The following is an 18977-nucleotide window of genomic DNA, read 5'->3' as shown; positions in this document are numbered from 1 at the left end:
TAGTACTCCTGCCCTGGGCTCTGGATTCTCCGCCTCCTTCATAGCCTTTCTCCTTCTGCTCCCCAGTTTTCTGGCGGATGATGTATGCACACATCTGACTTAATTCTGGTTTCACGGTTTTTTTACCCAAGAGCAGATCGGGGCAGGGAATTATTCAGAGTTGCTTAGAGAACAATGGGCTCTCTCACTGTCATCCTGAGCCTCATCACATTCGACAGGGATGTATTCCCTTTTTAATTCACATTCTCTGTTTCCTAAGAGACGTGGGGGTGCGGAAGAGAGACAGGAGTGAGGCTTTCTGGGAGTCTCCCCTCAGTGACGGGTTAATTCAAAAGCCGAGCGGTCCTCGATGACATTGGGAGCCAGGATAATCTCGCCATCTGTCCTCTGCCTGTCCTTTCCCGCTACTTTGAAATCTCATAAATAACCGAGCCTTTGTTGGGTGGCGCCTTCCTTCTCTCTGCTGTGGTGAAGCAGCTGCGGTTGCTAGGCTCAGCTCCTGGTTGCTAGGGACTTGGTGGTTCTGTGGTGGCCCAGAAATATGACAGAGAGGTGGGACATGCTTTTGCTGTTAATTGGAGTGCTTCCAAGGCAAATCTCTCAATGTCACCACCTGCTTTGAGGTTGTTACAATTGGCCGAGGAGCCTCTCGAGTCTCTCAGTTATCTGAGGCGGCAGTTGAAAAGAATTGGCGTGGGCGGGAATTGGGGAAGCCTCTGGCCTTCCCTGCAGTCAATTTGCTGAGTGACCTTTGACCTATGCCATGCCCTTTCTGGGCATGAAACTCTACAGAATTCAAGGGCCTGTCATCTCTAACAGGCTGCCCTGCCCTGTGTCACCCAGATTCTTTACTTGGACCAGGTACAAATTGGTCTCTCATTGCATGCTCTGTCGGATTATTGACAGAAGGGTTCCTGTTCCCGCCTCACTTTCTCTGCCTTCCAGGCTTCTGGACAGTACGTCCTCGGCCAGATGGCTCATACACGGGACTTCCAAAGTAATTTTAATATTCAGACAAATATAATTGGAACTATAAATATGAAAAGGGAGAAAAAAATGACACTTGAAGCTCAATAAACCACGAACCTCCCAGTGGGCCATTCTTTCCTGCTTCAAATTCTCCAGTAACTTCCTTTTGTCCCACAGAGGGTGCCAAGCAAGCCCCATGTCAGCTCCTGAAGTAGATCTTGGGGTGTGGTGGCCAACGGTGGCGTTCTGAAGTGAATCTGGATACACTGGCTTTCGGTGGGATCTTGATTGATTGGTGATGTCTGCTGTGGGTCCGGACATCTAAGTGGGGTCATGACTCTTCCTTTTTTTGTTTTTGTTTGTTTGTTTGTTTGTTTGTTTTTCGCGACAGGGTTTCTCTGTGTAGCCTTGGCTGTCCTGGAACTCACTCTGTAGACCAGGCAGGCCTCGAACTCAGAAATCCGCCTGCCTCTGCTTCCCGCTGGGATTAAAGGCGTGCGCCACCACTGCTCAGTTAGGGGTCATGTCTCCGTCCTTAACCATCGTGGCGGGAAATTGTTGCTCCTTGGACTGACCATTGGCTGTCTTGGGCCTGGCCTGTCTTCCTCCTTCACCTCCCTCATGTGTGACCTCTGCTTGTCAGTCATGGCTGTCATCTTGCTCCTGTGGGGCCCTTTATTCCATTCATATGATCAGTTTCCACATCCACCTTTTAAGCTCTCGCCTCAGGTTCTGTTCTTTCTCTGTGCTCGTCTGTGTCCCTGCTTAGTCCTGGGATCCACTACACGGCCGTTTACACACCCCACTGCTTTTATGTTCCCATCTCTTCTGCCTCGAGAGGCTCCAGGGTCACACTTGGGCTCCTTTATCTTGGCATCCAGACCAGAGCTCAGTGCAAATCGGAGCCTCCATAAATCCTCCCAGACTGAATAAAACCTGCCCTGCATCCCAAACCAGACACAAAGGGCATTTCCAACCTTCCCAGAAGTCTCAATGTGGCTGCCAAACCCAGCCCAGCTTAACCGTGGGTAATTTACTGCAGTCATAAACCGGCCGTGTGCCCGGCAGACTGACCTCAGCTCCAAGCTGTGAATTCCAGTCTCTCCACCATGACGTGGCCTTTCTCTTCTCTCCCCTCCCCCAGCCTGAAGACAAGCAGAAGGCTGCCGCGGCATTTTCCCGGCTTCGGGCTGCCATGGAGCTGCTGGGCATCTCGGAGGGTGAGCAGCAAGCCATCTGGCGGGTGCTGGCGGCCATCTACCACCTGGGTGCGGCAGGAGCGTGCAAAGGTATGATCCCTCCTGATGGCTGTCTGCTCTGGTGTGTGTCTCAAGGCTCCCCAGTGACCTTGAACACATGTTGTCCATGAGAACCTGTTACACTGATGGGACTCTGTCAGTTACCCCCGCTGTCACAGTGGTCACCAGGCACATAGGGCCATAGACCACCTGAAATGTAGCCCATGGCTGAAGGGTTGAGTTTAGAATTGTTAGTAATTGTGTGTGTATGTGTGTGTGTGCACACATGCATGTACATATGTGTGGGCATGTATGTGTGTGTATGTATGTTTGTGGTATGTATGTTTACATGTGTATGTAGTATGTGTATGTATGTATATGTGCATGTGTGTGCATGTAATGTGTACATGTGTGTGCATGTGTATGTGGTATATGTGTTGTAGTGTGTATGGTATATGTGATGTATATATGCACCTGTGTGTGTATATAGTATGTGTGTGTTGTGTGTGTGGTATATTTATATGTGTGTATGTGCCTGTATGTATCTGTGTACATGTGTGTATATATGTGTGTATAATATGCACGTACATGTGTGTGCAGTGTGTGGTTTGTGGTATATATGTATGTGTGTAATGTGTATATGGTTTGCATGTATTATATACATGTGTGTGAGTGTAGTGTGTTATGTGCACATATGTGTATGTATGTGTGTATGTGCACATATATGTAGTGTGGGGTATGTATGTATCTGTTTGCGTGTATGTATGTATTTGTATATGTGATGTGCATGTATGTGTGTGTAGTATGTATGTGTGCGTGTGTATGTATATGTGTGCATGTATGTAGGTGCATGTGGGTGGTGTGTGTATATGTGTGTGCATGTGCATGTGTGGGTGCAGGACATAGGAAACCTTAGGATTGATTCCTCAGATGCTCTCCTCCTCAGGTTTTCAGACAGAGTCTCTCACTGGCATGAAGCTGCCTGGTCAGGGTAGGATAGCTGAGGCACCCGAGGACCCTCCTGTCTCTGCCTCTGCAGCTCTGGGTTAGCAGCAGGCCTGTGTGCCCAACCATTGCACATGCGTGCTAGGGATTGAATTCAGGTCCTCATCCTAGTGCAGCAGGCATTTGCACACTGAGCCATCTCTCCAGCCCTGGGTTGAACATGATTTTAATGGCTTTGAGTTACCAGTGGCTTCTGCTGGCCAGAGAAGTCCTAGGCTCTGAGCAGAGGCTGGCCTTGTGATGGACGGCTATCCCTGCCACACGTGCTGGGCTCCATCATTTGTGTTCATGGTCTGTGATTGACAGTTTGATGGTCATGTCTCAACACCAACACCGGTGTCTCTGTGGCTTCTGCATCTTTGCCCCGTCCTCTCTTCCTGCAGATGCTCTGGTCTCAACGTCCTCATTGTGAGCACTTTACATGCTTGTGCTAGGTCTGCTGCAATGGCTTCTTGTCTCTCCTACTGCTGTGGCACTTCAACAAATGCCCACCATCTTAATGACATACGTAACAGGAGCCCAACCTCTCCCCTCTCAGTGCTGGATGCCAGGAGTCTGGAGCAGGCTATCTGCTGCCACATCCCATGAAGGCTCTTGGGAGGCTCTTCCCACCCACTCTGTGGTTCTGGTGTATCCCCACAGTGATGTCACCTTGTCCCCTTCTCTGACGTCATGTGCACTGTCTTCTGGGTTCTCAAACCCTTTTTGGTAGCTTCGAAGAATACTGGTCCTTGGGAAAACACAGATGGTCTTCCCTTTAGTGCAGACATGGTGGAAGAGGCAATGCCCTGGAGTTTATGACCAACTCTTGGCTCTGATAGGCCAGGACTCCTTGACTGACAGGATGCGCCCAATAGGGAGGGCTGTCTGAAGGAGGCTCCCTGCTGTCTTGGATGGATTCAGTAGGAAGAGGAGAAGGTGATGGGTGAGGAAGAGGTGGGTGAGGAGGAAGATTAGGGTGATGAGGAGACAGACGCTGTTGGTGATGTTGTTGTTGATGATGATGAGAAGGAGGAAGAGGTAGAAGAGAAGATAGAGAAGGTAGTGGCAGCTGTGGACCAGTCCAACAGACACCCTGTGCCGCCTTCCCATGCCAACTGAGTATTCTTTGCCTCCAACTGCAAAGGGGACCACAGGGCTTGACTTGTAAAGCCATGGTAAGGAGAGACTCAGTCTAATTCCCTCTCCTCCTGGGACAGGTAGGAATCCCCTTCAATGTGCACTCAGGGGTTTCCCTCACATGGACATGCCCAGGATGATAAGAGAGAAATCCATGTCTATAAATATTTTATTAACTCATGATTATGGCAGTAATTCCTTCTGCCTCCCCCTCCTACCCCACCCTCCACATTATTTTATGGAGAGCCGCTGTCGGTCTGCTCGGAAGCCCTGCCCCGTGATTTACTGTATTTTTCTGCTTTGGAAGATTTCATAATGGGTTGTTCTAGAATCAGCTATTAAAAAATCCACAGTGGTGTGTAAACGTCTCTGCTTTGTGTCATAACAGATCGCTCTGAAATATATTAGGCCCATTTTCATTAATCAAGGATCCTGACTATGCCGCCTCAGCCTGCTTCCGATGCCTGGATCCTGCTAGTTTAAACCTGAGTGGTCTGGGTGGGGAGATGTGGGGGTCTCATGACTGGGTGCAGGGTTTGTGAAGTGACAGAGCATGACAGTTTGCACTGATACTTTCAACTGAGAGGTGTCCGCTGATGCTCTTAATTGAGAGGCGTCCACTGGAATCCTGCAAACTGTGCCATGCATGTGAGTTCAGAGGTTACTGAGGGGAAGCTCTGAGAGCCTCGGTTTTCTTCCTGTAAAATGGGCTGGGTCTGCCATGTGGCTCGGTTGGTAAAACAATTGACATGCAAACATGGAGAACCAAGCTCCAGATACCAAGACTCAGAGAGGTTGTTCTGTGATGCCAAAACCCCACAGCATCCAGAGGTGTTGACCTTGGGAACTGTCTCTACAGTTTCCTTGAGTCTGCCTGGCTATGCTCACACCAAGGTACGTTCTTTCTGGGTGCTCGGAGGACCACCCTCTTTTGTATGAGTCAACCCTCTGATGTCCCCAACAACACTCTGCTTTGGAGTTGACCTGAGCAGAATGGGGGGGGGGGGGACAACTGCAAGTTGAGGCCATGGTGTTCCTGGGACCAGTCTGACCAGTCTGAGATGATCCTTTGTCCTTGGGGACTCAGTGTTGTCCTCTGTACAATGTGAGAGTAATGCCCACACCAGCACACTTGTGAGACTGACTCTGTTTAACCCCACCATTTACAGCCCCACAGCTCTCCTTAATCCAGATATGACTGTCATCAGTAGGAAGTCCTTCCTGGTGAGAGAACTTGAGTCTGTCACCAGTCCGCTCCCCAAACCCTGTGGCCTTGTCAATCTCCATAGAAAGTGGAGCCGTGTGTCACTGTGCCTGCTGACCCTCATCACCCTACAGGGAGGGACATGGCATCGAGAATCCAGCCTAGCAGCCAAACTGAGGGACGATCATGTCTACTGCTTTATGTGGCTTGATCTCTTTATGAAGGCCGGTAGTGTGTCTAATTTATTTGCCTTTCATTAAATTCGCCGGCCTGTTTGGCATTGACCCACTGCCTAATATATAACATAGTGGGACCATATATAAGCCCAACTGGAGTTGTGGTGGGAGAGAAGTGCAAGGCCACCACCTCCCTGTCACCGTCATAAAGATGCCAGGCCCTGGATGATGGGGCTGTAATTTGAGACCCCGAGAGGGTCGCTGCACAAAGGTTTCTAGACAAGAGCCCGGCACCCCATCTTCTGTCGGACATTGGCAGGGTCAGTGCACGTGGGGGTGGAGGAGGTGAATGGAGGTGTGGACATACTCTAGGCTGGAGTGGCCCTGAGCACGGCAGGGAGCGTGGGCAAAAGGCAGAGCCTTCCTTGTCTGGCTAGAATGTCTGTCTCTCTGCTCCTTCATAGCTGTGTGTCCACTCAGTTAGTGTCTCAAGAACCGGAAACACTAGGAAGGGATTCCACACCGAGAAGCAAATCTCCACTTCCCGCGCCCTGCTGCCCTCAGGGACATGATGTCTCCAACAGTGTCTTTTGCTCCCCTAAGTGGGTTTGGTCATGGCACTTGTCACATCCTCAAAGTGAAACTTAGAGTCCCCTTCTCCCCTCTACTGTCGTGGCGTCTCCTTTCTCTCGATCCTTTCTCTTGCCGCTTGCTTGCTTTTGCCGTTGCTGTTTCGTTTGGCTTGGTTGGCTGCTTCAGCTATTTTATGTGTATGGCTGTTTGGCCTGCGTGTATGTCTCCATCACACACATACCTGGTGCCCTTGGGGGCCGGAAGAGGGGCGTCAGATCCTCTGGAACCGGAGTTATAGATAGCTTCGAGCCTCCACATGGGTGCTGGGAACCGAACCCAGGTCCTCTACAAGCACAGCAAGTGTTCTTACACACAGCACCGTCTTCCCCACTCCCCCAACTCTGTGTCTACAAGGCTGTCAGGCCCCCCGGCTGCCCGCCCAGGGCACCACACGGATTGCTGGTGGCTGGCCGAGTTCAGTGATGATTCCAGGGAAGAAAGTTCCAAGCTTCAGGTTGGCCCAGGCTGTCCTACAGGCACTAAACATACAGAACAGATGCAGTCAGGAAGGATGCTCTGCTCTAGGATGTGGGGTTGTCGAGTGCGTACGGGGGTCCACATAGCTGGTTCATCTGTTTCTCCTTGTGAGTCTGAATTCCCACCCAAAGCCCTGCCCTGGCACGGTAGATGGACAGCTGTGGGCTGTCACGTGACCGGGGAAGGGAGCGATTCCATTGCTCTGTCCTCGGGGCGCCAAGGGCTCCCGAGGCCCAGCTCCTCCTGGTCCCCTCTTCCCACGTGCTTCTCAAGACCAAGTCTGCGCCTGTCCGCCCTGCCCCAGCTGGCGGCTTGGCTTCTGGCCCAGCAGCTGTGCAGTAGGCCTATTCTGGGCCACAGGCAAGGATTTATTCTGCATTTTCTAAACATATTGAATTCATTCATTAAGCTGGGATGGCTGTTCTGGGATGGAAACAATTAGAAGTTTCTGAAAAATGAACTCCCCGAAGTGGCTGGGGTTGGGAGGCAGAGCTCCCTGCAGCTCCAGGCCTTGGGGGTGAGTGGGAAAGCGGCGGCGTGGGGGCTGGGGGTTCGGTGTGTCAGGGAAGGCCCCTTGCTTTTTAGACACTGTTTCTCTGAATAATGGTGGAAGCTGATGTCTCTTAGCCGGTCGTTTGCCTGGTAGGAAGTGCTGCTCAAGCAATTTTACTCCCGGGCAAAGTGTTGCTGATGTACTGACAGTGGTGTTGATGGTTTTGAGGTGGTGCTGATGGTGGTAATCACGGTCATGGTGATGGTGATGGTTATGATAATGGATAGGGGTGATTAAGTAGTTTCTAAAGCATGTGTTGAGCGACCCAGGCAGCCTGCTGTTGCAAAGAGGCATGTGGCTGTTGAAAGGTGCTGGTTTGAACTCCCTCCGGGCGTCTGCTTTGCTGGCAGAGTGGCCTCAGGCAAGTCACTCTTGGCTCTGCTATTGGTCCTGCTGCCACTTTGAGTGACACTCTCTGACCAGCGACTCCCTGAGCACTTAATTCCTACCCCTTAAGCTGGCTTTACTTCATGCATCTAACTTCACTCTTAAATGACCCAATGGGAAAGCAGCCAACCCATTTTACAGATGAAAAGATGAAGGCCCAGCATGGGAGCATCTCTTGTTTGAGATATCAAATCTAGGCTGAAACTGTCTTAGGACATCTGACCTCTGACCTCTGGCTCTTTTCACAATCTCCCTGTGGGAGCCATGAAGAGTCTCTGTCAGCCACTGCCCTCTGAAGTCTTGGTTGTGTTAGTTTGAGACACTTCCCCAAGGACTATTCCTTCCTCTTGTGAATTCTAGGTGCACAGGGAACACTTGAGATTCTGAGAAATCCTACCCCGAAGCAAGCCTGCTGGGCTCAGTCTGAAGTCACCCCACCTGGATTCCCCACAAGACTGTCACCTCCCAGAACACCAGGAAGTACAAGCACCATCCCTCACATGGGCTTAGGCGTGATGCCAGTTCCTACTGGGCCATGTGTAACACAACAGCAGTTCCTAGGTGGTTCTCTGTGCAGATGTGCAAACAGCAGAGATGGTGCCGATGCCTGCTTCCTCCAAGGCAGGCAGAGGGAGCCATGTGGGTGAGCGGGGCTGTATGTTGCCTGTGGGAGATTGGGGACAGCCTCAGGTGGGATCCCTAAGAAGCAGGAAGCTCTTTAGGAGTGGGGGGTGGCATGTCCCATGGTGCCTGTGACAGCCCTTCTGGACAGAGACCTAGTTCCTGGATGCTTACTTACGTAGTTGACCTTTTGCTTCCGATCCATCTTTCCTGAGGGTGGATGGCTCAGGTGCTGGACTGGTCACGGCTTGAGTGTGGACCCAATGCCCACAGCCTTGCTACATCTCCACAATGTTCCCTTCTGATCTCTGCAGTCCTCATTTTGAGGAAGATGGCAATTGAGGGTCAGACAGTCAACCTCCTTTCTCCGGGCATCACGTGGCACCAGGTGGAGGAGGTGGGATTTGAACCTGCTTCGTCTCCAGAAGCTCTGGCAGCCACAGCCCGGCTTATCTCGGCTCTGCAGGTGGCCTCTGTCTTCTCGGGCTTCGGAATTGTAAATCTCTGTGCGAGGCAGTGGGAGCCAGATGCTCTGGCATTATAAACAAGTCCCGTAATGTTGAGTAATTCAGGAACAGCTCAGCTATTGTTGGAAGGAGAAATAACTTGGTTATTAATAAATGCAGGAGGTCACGGTAATTGATAGCAATTGAACCCACGGTGCGCAGGGACAATAGCTGTGCCATTGTCGACTTGTGTGAGTGCTCTCTCCCTCCTCCCCTCCCTCCTCCATCCTCCACCTCCCTTTCCTTCCTCCCTCTATGCTTCCTTCTCCCTCCCTCCTCTCTCCCTGCTTCCTCCTCCCTCTCCCTCCTCCCTCCCTTCTTTTTCCCTTCTCCCTTGCTTCTCTGTTCCCCTCCTTCCTCTCCCACCTCCTTCCCTGCTTCCTTCCCTCTCCTCTCTCCCTTCTCTGTCCTCCTCTTCCTTCTCCCTCTCTCTCTTTCCTCTCCCTCTCCTTCTCTCCATTCTTCTTTCTCTTCTCCCTCTTCCCTCCTTCCTCTATCTTCCCCTCCTCCCTCTCCCTCCTCCCTCTTCTTCCTCTCCCTCCTCCCTCTCCCTTTTTCCTCACCTTCTTCCCTCTCTCCTTTCTCTCCCTCCTCCCTGCTTCCTTCCCCCTCCTCCCTTCCTCCTCTGTCCTCCTCCTCACTCTCCCTCCTCCTTCCCCTCTTCCCTCCTTCTCTCCCTTACAAACCTTGACTCTGTGGTAGATTTGAGTCCCAAACTCTGCAGCCTCCTCCTGCCCTTTCCTCTCTGTCCTCCTCCCATTCTTCTATTAGAGACTACTCTGGAGACAGAATAAGGGGGTGGGGAGGGGAACAGTGTCTGATGGGACCTGCAGGCTCTGTGAAGGCATCCTGAGGCTAAATTGGGCTAAAAAGAAACCCCCTTGCTGGAGACTCACAAAAGCAGCTTTAAAGGCCCTGAGAAGTCCCGCAGCAATAACACGTAACCAGGCGTCGACGTGGGTATGATCCAGGGATCGGTTTCCTCCGTACAGCCATGTGTGACTTAGGAAGAGACTCCAGCTACTCTCCTCAATCTCTTTCCACCTTGTTTTCTGAAACCAGGCCTCTCGTTGAACTTGAGGCATTCCGATTTGGCTAAGCAAGCTACAGGCTTCTGTCTCTGCCTCTCTGCGGCTGGGATTACATACCTGTGCTGGTAAACCTGGCTTTTTCTTGAAGGTGCTGGGGACCCTTTATGGACTGAGCTATGTCTGCACCCCCAGAAGCCTCTTTTTCCTATAGCTTGTTAGATGAACTTTGGGGAGACAGACACCCAACTCTGAGGCCATCTTACCCTGCTCCACACCTCTGCTGCCACTGAGAATTGCTGAGTCAGCCCTGCCCTGCCTAGGTGGCTGATAGTTTGAGCCTGGCCTCACTCAGGCAAGCAGGTAACCTCTGAGGAAAAAACAAGATGGCAGCAAGAGAGAAGGCAGCTTGCTGAGAGGTTGGCTTCCTCTCCGGACTGTTTCCTAGGCTGCCATCATTTAAAGGGAAACCCAGCTAGACACTGGTGTTTGTGATTTCGAGTGGGTAGCCTCTCCTGAATCTTTCTTCGGCTTGCTGAAGGGAAGACGCTGAAGCAGATGTCCCAGGGCATGGGTGCACATGTGAGTCTACAAAGTGCCAGGAGGGGCTTGCTGAGATCAGGGGGGCAAGGGTGGGGGCTGCCTGTCCCCTGGCTACAGAGGAGTTTTATTTTTTCATCAGAAAACCAAGAAATGGTGGCCAATCCAACATGCGGTGGGGAATGACCTTTGCACTCGGAGGGGTGGGAGGGTGGTTCCAGGCACAGCTTCTGGAGCTTTAGCAAGTGTTGAGAAGAGCATCCAGCAAATGTGGGCAACCCCCTGCAGCAGGTTGGGGGCAGGGAGAGACGCACCCTGTCCCTGTCAAAACTAGCTCTGACCTCTCTCTTTGACAGTCTGCACAGTTTGACCCTCTGCCCAGCTCCGTTTTGTTTTGTTTTATCTTTAGCTTGATGTCCTGCTGTCCTGATGGTTGGCTGAGGGTCCAGATGGCTGGCTCTTCAGGGTAGAACGGGTCATACATTCTCCTTCCCAAGTCTCGGGGGAGGGAGGGGACGGAGTGGCCGGAGCTGGCCATCAGCCATTCAGCTCATTCACTCCTGGACTGGTTCCTCCCTGGATGACTTATCAAGGGTCTAAGGTAGGAACATGGTGACAGTAATGAGTCCGTGGCATCCATGAAAGACAGAATAGCGGAGTAGCTGCCATACGGGGCCTGGCCAGGCTCCCGCTCACTTCCTGTAGCACACTGGGCAGGAAACTTGACCCTGTGTAGTGCTCACGTTCTCCTGGAGGGTTTGTGAGCATCTACAGGATGAGGCCCAGCAGTGCTCCCAGCACGAAAGCCCCACGCAAATCTCAATGGCTGTCACTGTTAACTGAGGACCTCATGGAAGTACGTCCCTGTTCCTACAGATGCTGGGGCACGTCCCAACCTCAGTGGGGTACTTCTGAGGAGCACAACAGTGTCCCTGGAGTGGGTTAGTAGCAGACACTGGGATAACTCACCACCCCATTTCAGTAGAGAAGTAGCTCCAGTCAACTGAGGGCCCCCAGAGGGGACATTGATCCCTAATTTTCCTGGTATACAACCAGACAACCATTTCCTGAAGTGGCTGACAGACCTGCAACTGGGCATCATGCGTTGCCAGGGCTTGGCAAAGAGCGCCCCCTGGAGTTTATAGGTGGAGACTGGGCAGGAGCAGTATGCTGGGCATTCCTGCCTTCTCCACCCAGTCCTCCTGCCTAAAGGGATCTTGGGAGTTCTCACGACATGTCACAGATCATAATTGTGCTTGAGTAGTGGTCATCTGGCCATGGCAGTGGTGGAAATTGGAATATGAAGCTGTGGTCTTAGCTGGTGTCTTCCCTCTTCCCCCCGGGTGGCTCCCTTGAGTCCTTGGCCTTCTTGAGATGGGCTGGAGCTGCTGCCCCTGTCTGAACCAAGGCACAGAGGAGTCGAGTTTGGGTTCAGCACCTGTGCTACTGGCCAAGCCCCCACTTTGGTTTCGCTAGCTGGAGGTCCCTTGGGAGACCCCGGAAGTGCCTCTGTAGGCTGGGAGGAACTACAGAGCCCAGCAGGCCTCCCACTGCTTCTCCCAGGAACCTCACAACCAACCTCCTCTTCAGTTCTGCCAGCTCCTTGCAGGTCACTGCAGGAGATGGGGGTGGGCTGGGGTGGGGTAAGGGGGGTAGAGACTCCAGGGAAAATGTGTGCAGTGGGGTGGGGTGGGCTGGGGCATGGAAGATTGTAAGAGATACCAAGTAGAGATGTCAGCTCCTGTTAGCGTGTTCCCAGCCTCCTACCGCCCCCATCCCGGCCTCATCCAGAGGTAATGGACCATCTAGCTCCTCTCCAGTGGCGGCTCGGCTCCCTTTTTTAACAAAGAGAGTCAGTTTCAGCCGTGGAGGTAACGGATCTAATTAGAATCTAATGGCCTGCTGGCGCCCGTGTTGTGTGTGTTTCTACTTCTCTCTCGTGACAGGCAACAACGACTCTCATCTGAGACCGAGAACTAACGTTTCCCTTTACACGCGTTTGTCTGAGAGAAATAGATGACTCGGTTCACGTCAGGGACGGTGCACCCGGGTCCTAAGGACCTGCTAGGTGACATCTGAAGGATGGGTGGGCTTCAGGGGCAGCGGGTTCTTCCACTCGGCGGCTCTGTGTTGTCTGGCGATTCTCCGAGTCTGTTTCATCATCTCTAAGCAACAGCGACCACCCACGTCCACAGCATCAGCACCCCAGAAATGAAGGTGTGTGTGTGTGTGTGTGTGTGTGTGTGTGTGTAGGGGACCAAGGCTAAACTGTGCAGTGAGCACAGGCCACTGGGCTGAATAGGGAGACTTGTGTCAAATCCTCAACGAAAGCACAAAACGGTAATAGTGTTGAGACGCTTTGCGAAGATTTAATAGCCATGGCAAGTGGGACGGTGGGGTGGCTAACACATGTCACGCTCTCTCCGTGTGCAAGCTAGGGGACTGCAAATAGACTCCCAGGTTCCAAGCAAGGCAAACTTAAAAATAGAGCATTTTCCAACAAGGTAAGCTCAGTAAAGTTTTAGCCAATGTTGTCACAGCCCTCATTGTTGACACCATCTCTGATATCACCATCATCACCATCACCACCACCACCATCATCACCATCATCACAATCATCCTCGTAACCATCATCACCATGATCATCCTCACCACCACAGTCACCACCACCATCAGCAGCAGCAGCAGTGTCATCATTTCTGACTCCCCTAAGTCTCAGCTTCATCGCCGACGGGAAGTGGCGTCCCTGTGAGCATCCCTGTGTCCCGGCACATGGGAGTACCCAGCAAGCAGCTGCTACTTGCCATGCTCTCTGGATATTGCTGGTTAAACTCCCAGGCAGAATTTCCCCAGCGTCCCCATTTCACCCTGAGACCAATCGTTCCACTGTCTACTTGGCCCGCCGGGCCCTGGTAGCCTGCGGGGTAGCTGTCGATTCTGTTTCAGAGAGAGAAACACATTTACAAGAAGACAGAACCCTTGAAAGGAGCGAGTGGTGATTTGCTTTAATTAGTCGGTTATTTGTATTTGGGTCACAGCGTCAGCCCACAGCTACTGTGGAGAATTTGGAAAATGTCAGCTCCTCGCCCTGTTACAATTCCCGTCTGACTACATCCCTGTTTGTCGTGTAATTTGGAATAATTTGCAAACATCTATTTGTGTGGCGTGCACAGACAACCTGCAGGAGTTAGTCTGCTCATCCTGTCCTGGGGGTCCCGGGGATTGAACTCAGGTCTTTCAGGCTTGGTGGCAAGCCTCTCACCTGTTGAGCCCTATTATCATCCCGTTCCCACTCTATCTCTGTGACAGTGCTTTAGAAATGACTTCACATCCTCTTGTGGGACGGTTCCTCCTCGTTTTTACTTAAGCTTTTGTGTGTGAGCCCTCGATGTGCCACACACAGCTGGGTTGTTTTAAATGACCTCCAGTTTGCTGCCCTCCTCCCTGCTGTGCTCCTCTGTGACAGACCACACTGTCTGTCATTTCTGCCTCAGGGCCTCTCTACCGACTCCTCACTTCTAAACTGCTTCCTGGGTCACAGCTGAGCCCATGGTCCCATCCTCCCAGGGTCCCTCTGAGCAGCACACGCTAGAACAACTGCCATCAGTCTGTGTCCACGCTTCTGGTTTGGTCTCTCCTTCCAATGTGCACCACCTGAGATTATCTCACCGTCCGTCTGTCTGTCTGCTCGCTTCTCGCCCAACCGCCTCCCTGGACTGTAAGCTGTGTGACGGTCGTCACCGTGTATGATCTGCCCTCATGTCAAAGGTTCCGAGTAAACATGAGCTGAACATACGGGTGGCTGGTTGGATGTATGGCTGGGTAACTGGGGAGGTGGCTGTGTGGTTGAGTGGGCAGGCAGGGGTCAAAGGTAGTGGGCACGCACATAAACACATACATGGTGTGCACACAAATACATTCATGGGCGTGCACATAAATGCATACATGGGTGGGTATATCTCAATTCCATCTTGTCTTCATTTAGGGTGTTTCTCTATGTTATCTTTAATGGCTTTAAATAAAAAAAAAAAAGGGTGTGAAGAGGCGGGACTCTGTGAGGTGTTCTCGGTCATGCAGCTAGCCCATGTCTGGCATCTCATCACTCACTTCTTCCTCATCCTCTGTGCAGTGGGCCGAAAGCAGTTCATGCGGTTTGAGTGGGCCAACCATGCTGCCGAGGCCCTGGGCTGTGACTACGAGGAACTGAACACAGCCACCTTCAAGCACCACCTACGGCAGATTATCGAGCAGATGGCGTCAGGGCCGCAGCGCCAGGGCCTGCAGGACAACGAAGCCTGCTCAGGTACCAAGTCCTCAAGGCTATACTGTGGCAGTCTTTATCTTGCTGGGGCTGCACGAGTAGCTGCACTCCACGCTTTCCAGTGTTTTCTTGTGTTCATTAAGACTTTGAGTGTTCTATGCACATATGCGAGTGCCAGAAATTGCCTGCATTAGTGGATAAGAAAATCGTTCCTCCCTGCCTGGTGTTTATGGTCAAACAGTTCACTCTGGTCAGAAACCAAGGAGGCTGCTGAGACCTGGGAGGGTCCTCCATGTGGGGAGAGGGGACATTCAGGGATTGTCCAGGGTTGATTTCTAGTACGGCCTGTGTTTGTGAGATATTGACAGGCGGGGGGCTGGACCTACCTGTGTGAGGGATGAGAGCAAGGCTGGCGTGCCGAGGACTGAGAGGGAGATGGGGAGAAGATGGAGGGCACACAGAGAAGCTGAAGAACGGCTTAATGGGGCAGGGTGTGGCTTTCTTTGCTCACTGGACATGTCAAAAGCTGAGCAGCGACTAGGAGGAGAAGCTGAGAACCTGTGGAAATCACAGACGAGGGCTGGGATGTGACTCAGTGTGGAGAGTCCCTGCCATGCAAGCGTAGGAACCTGAGTTTGGATCCTTAGAACCCGCCTGAAAACTGGGCAGAGCCATGCATGTCAGAACCGAGGAGGCAGAGATCCCCCCTGGGAACCACTGAGCGAGTTCTGGGCTCCGTGAGAGGCCTGTGTCAAAAAGCGAGGCACAAAGTGATGGGGTGAAGTGCCAGTGTCATCTTCTGGCACCCACATGCATGTGTGCACGTGCATGAGCACACACACATACACAAATATGCACATATAAACAAACATGCACATACATGTACACACACTCACACACAATTATACTCATACACACAAACATGCACATACATACATGTACACATACATGTACATACACACATGTACATATGTGTACACATGCATATACACACATGTTAAAACATTTATACACAAATGCACATACATACATGTATACATACACAAATATGCACATACACACAAACATGTAGCTACACATATGCACACACACTCACACACATGCACATATACACAGACACTCACATACACACTCATAAACACAAATGTGCACATACAGACAAACATGCAATACACACATGTACACACACTCACACATACCTGTGCATACATGCCTGCATGTGTGCATATATACATACCCACACAAACAGGTAACCCCTCCAACACACACAGACACACGCATGCACACATTCTCACACACTTGTATATTTCCACTTGAACGTGTGCACTCACACACTTACATGAGCATGTAACACCATCCCCAACATACACTAGATGAGAGGGGACACGCTGGACCAGAAAGATGGAAGTGGGAGTGAGATGAGGTCACAGATGTTGGATCTAGGATAGACGCTGATGTGACACAGAAAGCCCAAGGGGCATCTTGGGTTGGGTGTAGGCAGCTGGACAAGAAGTCTGTACCCACAAGAGTGTCTCTTCAGGGTCCTGAGCCTGGGCCTGCAGAATATGGAGGTGATTACAGCCCTAGGACCCTGGGGAAGCCTGAGAACTCTCTGCAAACATCGCTTTGTCAGATAGCAGGGCTTGTGGTGATAATGGGGGTCTGTTTGACCTAACTCCAGGGGACAAGCATCTTGGCCCTGGAGGTCCCTGGAGCAGTCTACCTTCCACTAAGGTACACACATGTACACACCTACACAAACATGTAACCTCCCAACACACACAGACACATGCACGTGTGTGCCCCATGTATGAAAAGACAGGTGCAAAGCACACACACAAGACAGACAGACAGACAGTGCTTCTTGAGTCTGAGTTGGTCGGTCCAGCAAAGGTCTCAGAGACAGACATTATGCAGACAGGGGACTTGTGTGCCTCAGATCAATGCTGTGAGGCTGTGGGTTGCCTAGCAACAGCCCAGGGTGGGGATGGAGATAAAGGAAGGATAAAGAAGGCTTGGGAGCAGCAGTGGGCAGGCTGTCTAGAATGTGCGAGCAGAGGTATTTGTCTTGAGGGGAAATGGATTCTAATTCTGTGAAGGGAACTAGGTGGAAGGTCACGAGCTATGGTTGGCCGTTCTCCGCTGCACAGCCCCATCAAGGATGGCTGCTTTAGTGAAATGTGTTTGTGGCCCTGTATTCAGTCAAGTCAGAGGCCTGCTAGGCTTTCCAATCCTCTACCCTCTCCCACTGTTCTGTGCCTGACTTGCACCTCTGCATGGACAGAGTCCCAGTTATCTGGCCATTTGCTCTGCCTGGATGACCGAGTTATCGAAACAAAGTGATTCTGGCCAATTCAAACAACCAGAGGCCATTGTAGAGCCAGACTGCTGTTTCTCAGAACATATCATCTGAGTAAAATCTTAGGAGTGAAACAACGAAGGAGTCAGAGTCTGAATCTGTGACTCCTAGAGAAAGGCGAAATGAACACGTTTCCATCCTGTGCCCCAACCTGAGATGGCTCCTTACTTCAGGGCACACCCAGCCTCTTAATGAAGACATAGATTCAAATAATGATTGTGGATGTTTCTACCTCGTCCTAAAAGTATGGACACATTATTTGAGCAGAGTGAGTGTCTCCTCACTCTGGTGACCCTGGTTACTTGGTATTGATGCCCTTGACCCCAAGAGAGGTCATGACTTTCAGTTACCAATCCTTCTCTGTCTCCCCACACCAGGGCTGAAGATGACAGGCGTGGAATGTGTGGAGGGAATGGCCTCTGGCCTGTACCAAGAACTCTTCGTGGCCGTGGTCTCCCTCATCAACAGGTAACGGTGTTCTTGTCAGGCTAAGGCCAGGCCTCTTGCAGCACTTAGTGGGGACAAACCAGGGCCACCTTGCCGAGTGGCGTACTTTGAACAGAGGAAGGGCTTCAAAGATGGGCAGAGCTGAGCTTAAATCCCACCTTTGCTGTGTGACTTCACCAAGTCCATTTACCTCTCTGGTCTCCACAACTCTAAAGTGGCTGTTTCCTGGGGATTTACCGAGAGATTCGAAGAAGCAAGCAGTTCCCTGAAATAAGCTTCTCAGGGTGAAATACCAACAGCAGCGGCCGAGAGTGCAGCTCAGTGGGCAGAGTTCTCTCCGCTAAAGGCAAAGGAACAAAGTTCAAAGCTCAGTACTCACCTGAAAGGGTCACACATCTGCGACACCAGCGCTGGAGTGGGGGTGAAGGCAGGAAGATCGCTTGGTGAGCCAAAGCATCTGAGCTCCAGTTCAGTGAGAAACCTTGCCTCAAAAGTACCGGGAAGAGCAATGGCAGATGACACATAACAAGATTCTCTGGCTTCTATATGTACACACACACACACATCATGCACACACACACATGTTCACAACCCACACATGTTCACACACACACATCCACACACATGTTCACCCAAACATACATGCACAAATGCTCACACATGTTCACCCACACACATGTTCACACCCCTCACACATGTGCACACACAGGTGCACACACACGTTCACCCAAACACACATGCATACACGCTCACACACGTTCCCCCAACACATGTCTACACACATGTTCACACCCCTCACACACATGCACACATGTGCACATATGTCATGCATACACATGTACATACATGTTCACACCCCCACACATGTGCACACACACATCCACACACATGTTCACCCAAACATACATGCACACACACTCACACATGTCCCCCCACATGTTCACACTTCTCACACATGTGCACACACAGGTGCACACACATGTTCACCCAAACACACATGCACACACGTGCATACACGTTTACCCCCACACATGTCCACACACGTTCACACCCCTCACACACATGCACACACACATCCACACACATGTTCACCCAAACATACATGCATACACGCTCACACACATTCACGTCCCACACACGCCTACACACATGTTCACACCCCGCACACATGTGCACACATGTCATGCACACACATGCACACACATATGTTCATACCCCCACATATGTGCACACACATGTTCACACACATGTGCACTCAAACACACATGCACACACGTGCACATACATTCACTCCACACATGTCCACACACATGTTCACACCACTCATACACATGCACACACATGTGCACACACATATTCACCCCACACACACCAATAAAGTTACAGATTTAGGGACAGCTGTTAAGGACTGGGGATGGCCATGGTGATTTGACCTGCCTTGTGGTGTTTACTGC

The 18977-nt window shown here is 51.4% G+C and overlaps 1 protein-coding gene across 1 annotated transcript in view; it reads left to right on the top strand.

The window, feature by feature from the left end:
- Myo18b (myosin XVIIIB) overlaps positions 1-18977 on the top strand; it is a 186033-nt gene that overhangs the window by 16540 nt on the left and 150516 nt on the right. Inside the window, exons 11-13 of the mRNA XM_076922279.1 lie at positions 2114-2258; positions 14586-14759; positions 17454-17544. Of these exons, the coding sequence (XP_076778394.1) occupies positions 2114-2258; positions 14586-14759; positions 17454-17544 (410 nt within the window). The remainder of the gene's footprint in view (positions 1-2113; positions 2259-14585; positions 14760-17453; positions 17545-18977) is intronic.

The sequence above is a fragment of the Arvicanthis niloticus genome, chromosome 24 (genome assembly GCF_011762505.2).
Source record: "Arvicanthis niloticus isolate mArvNil1 chromosome 24, mArvNil1.pat.X, whole genome shotgun sequence".
Taxonomy (NCBI): Eukaryota; Metazoa; Chordata; class Mammalia; order Rodentia; family Muridae; genus Arvicanthis; species Arvicanthis niloticus.
The sequence above is the reverse complement of the archived record's forward strand: the minus strand, read 5'-3'. Positions and strand labels throughout refer to the sequence as shown.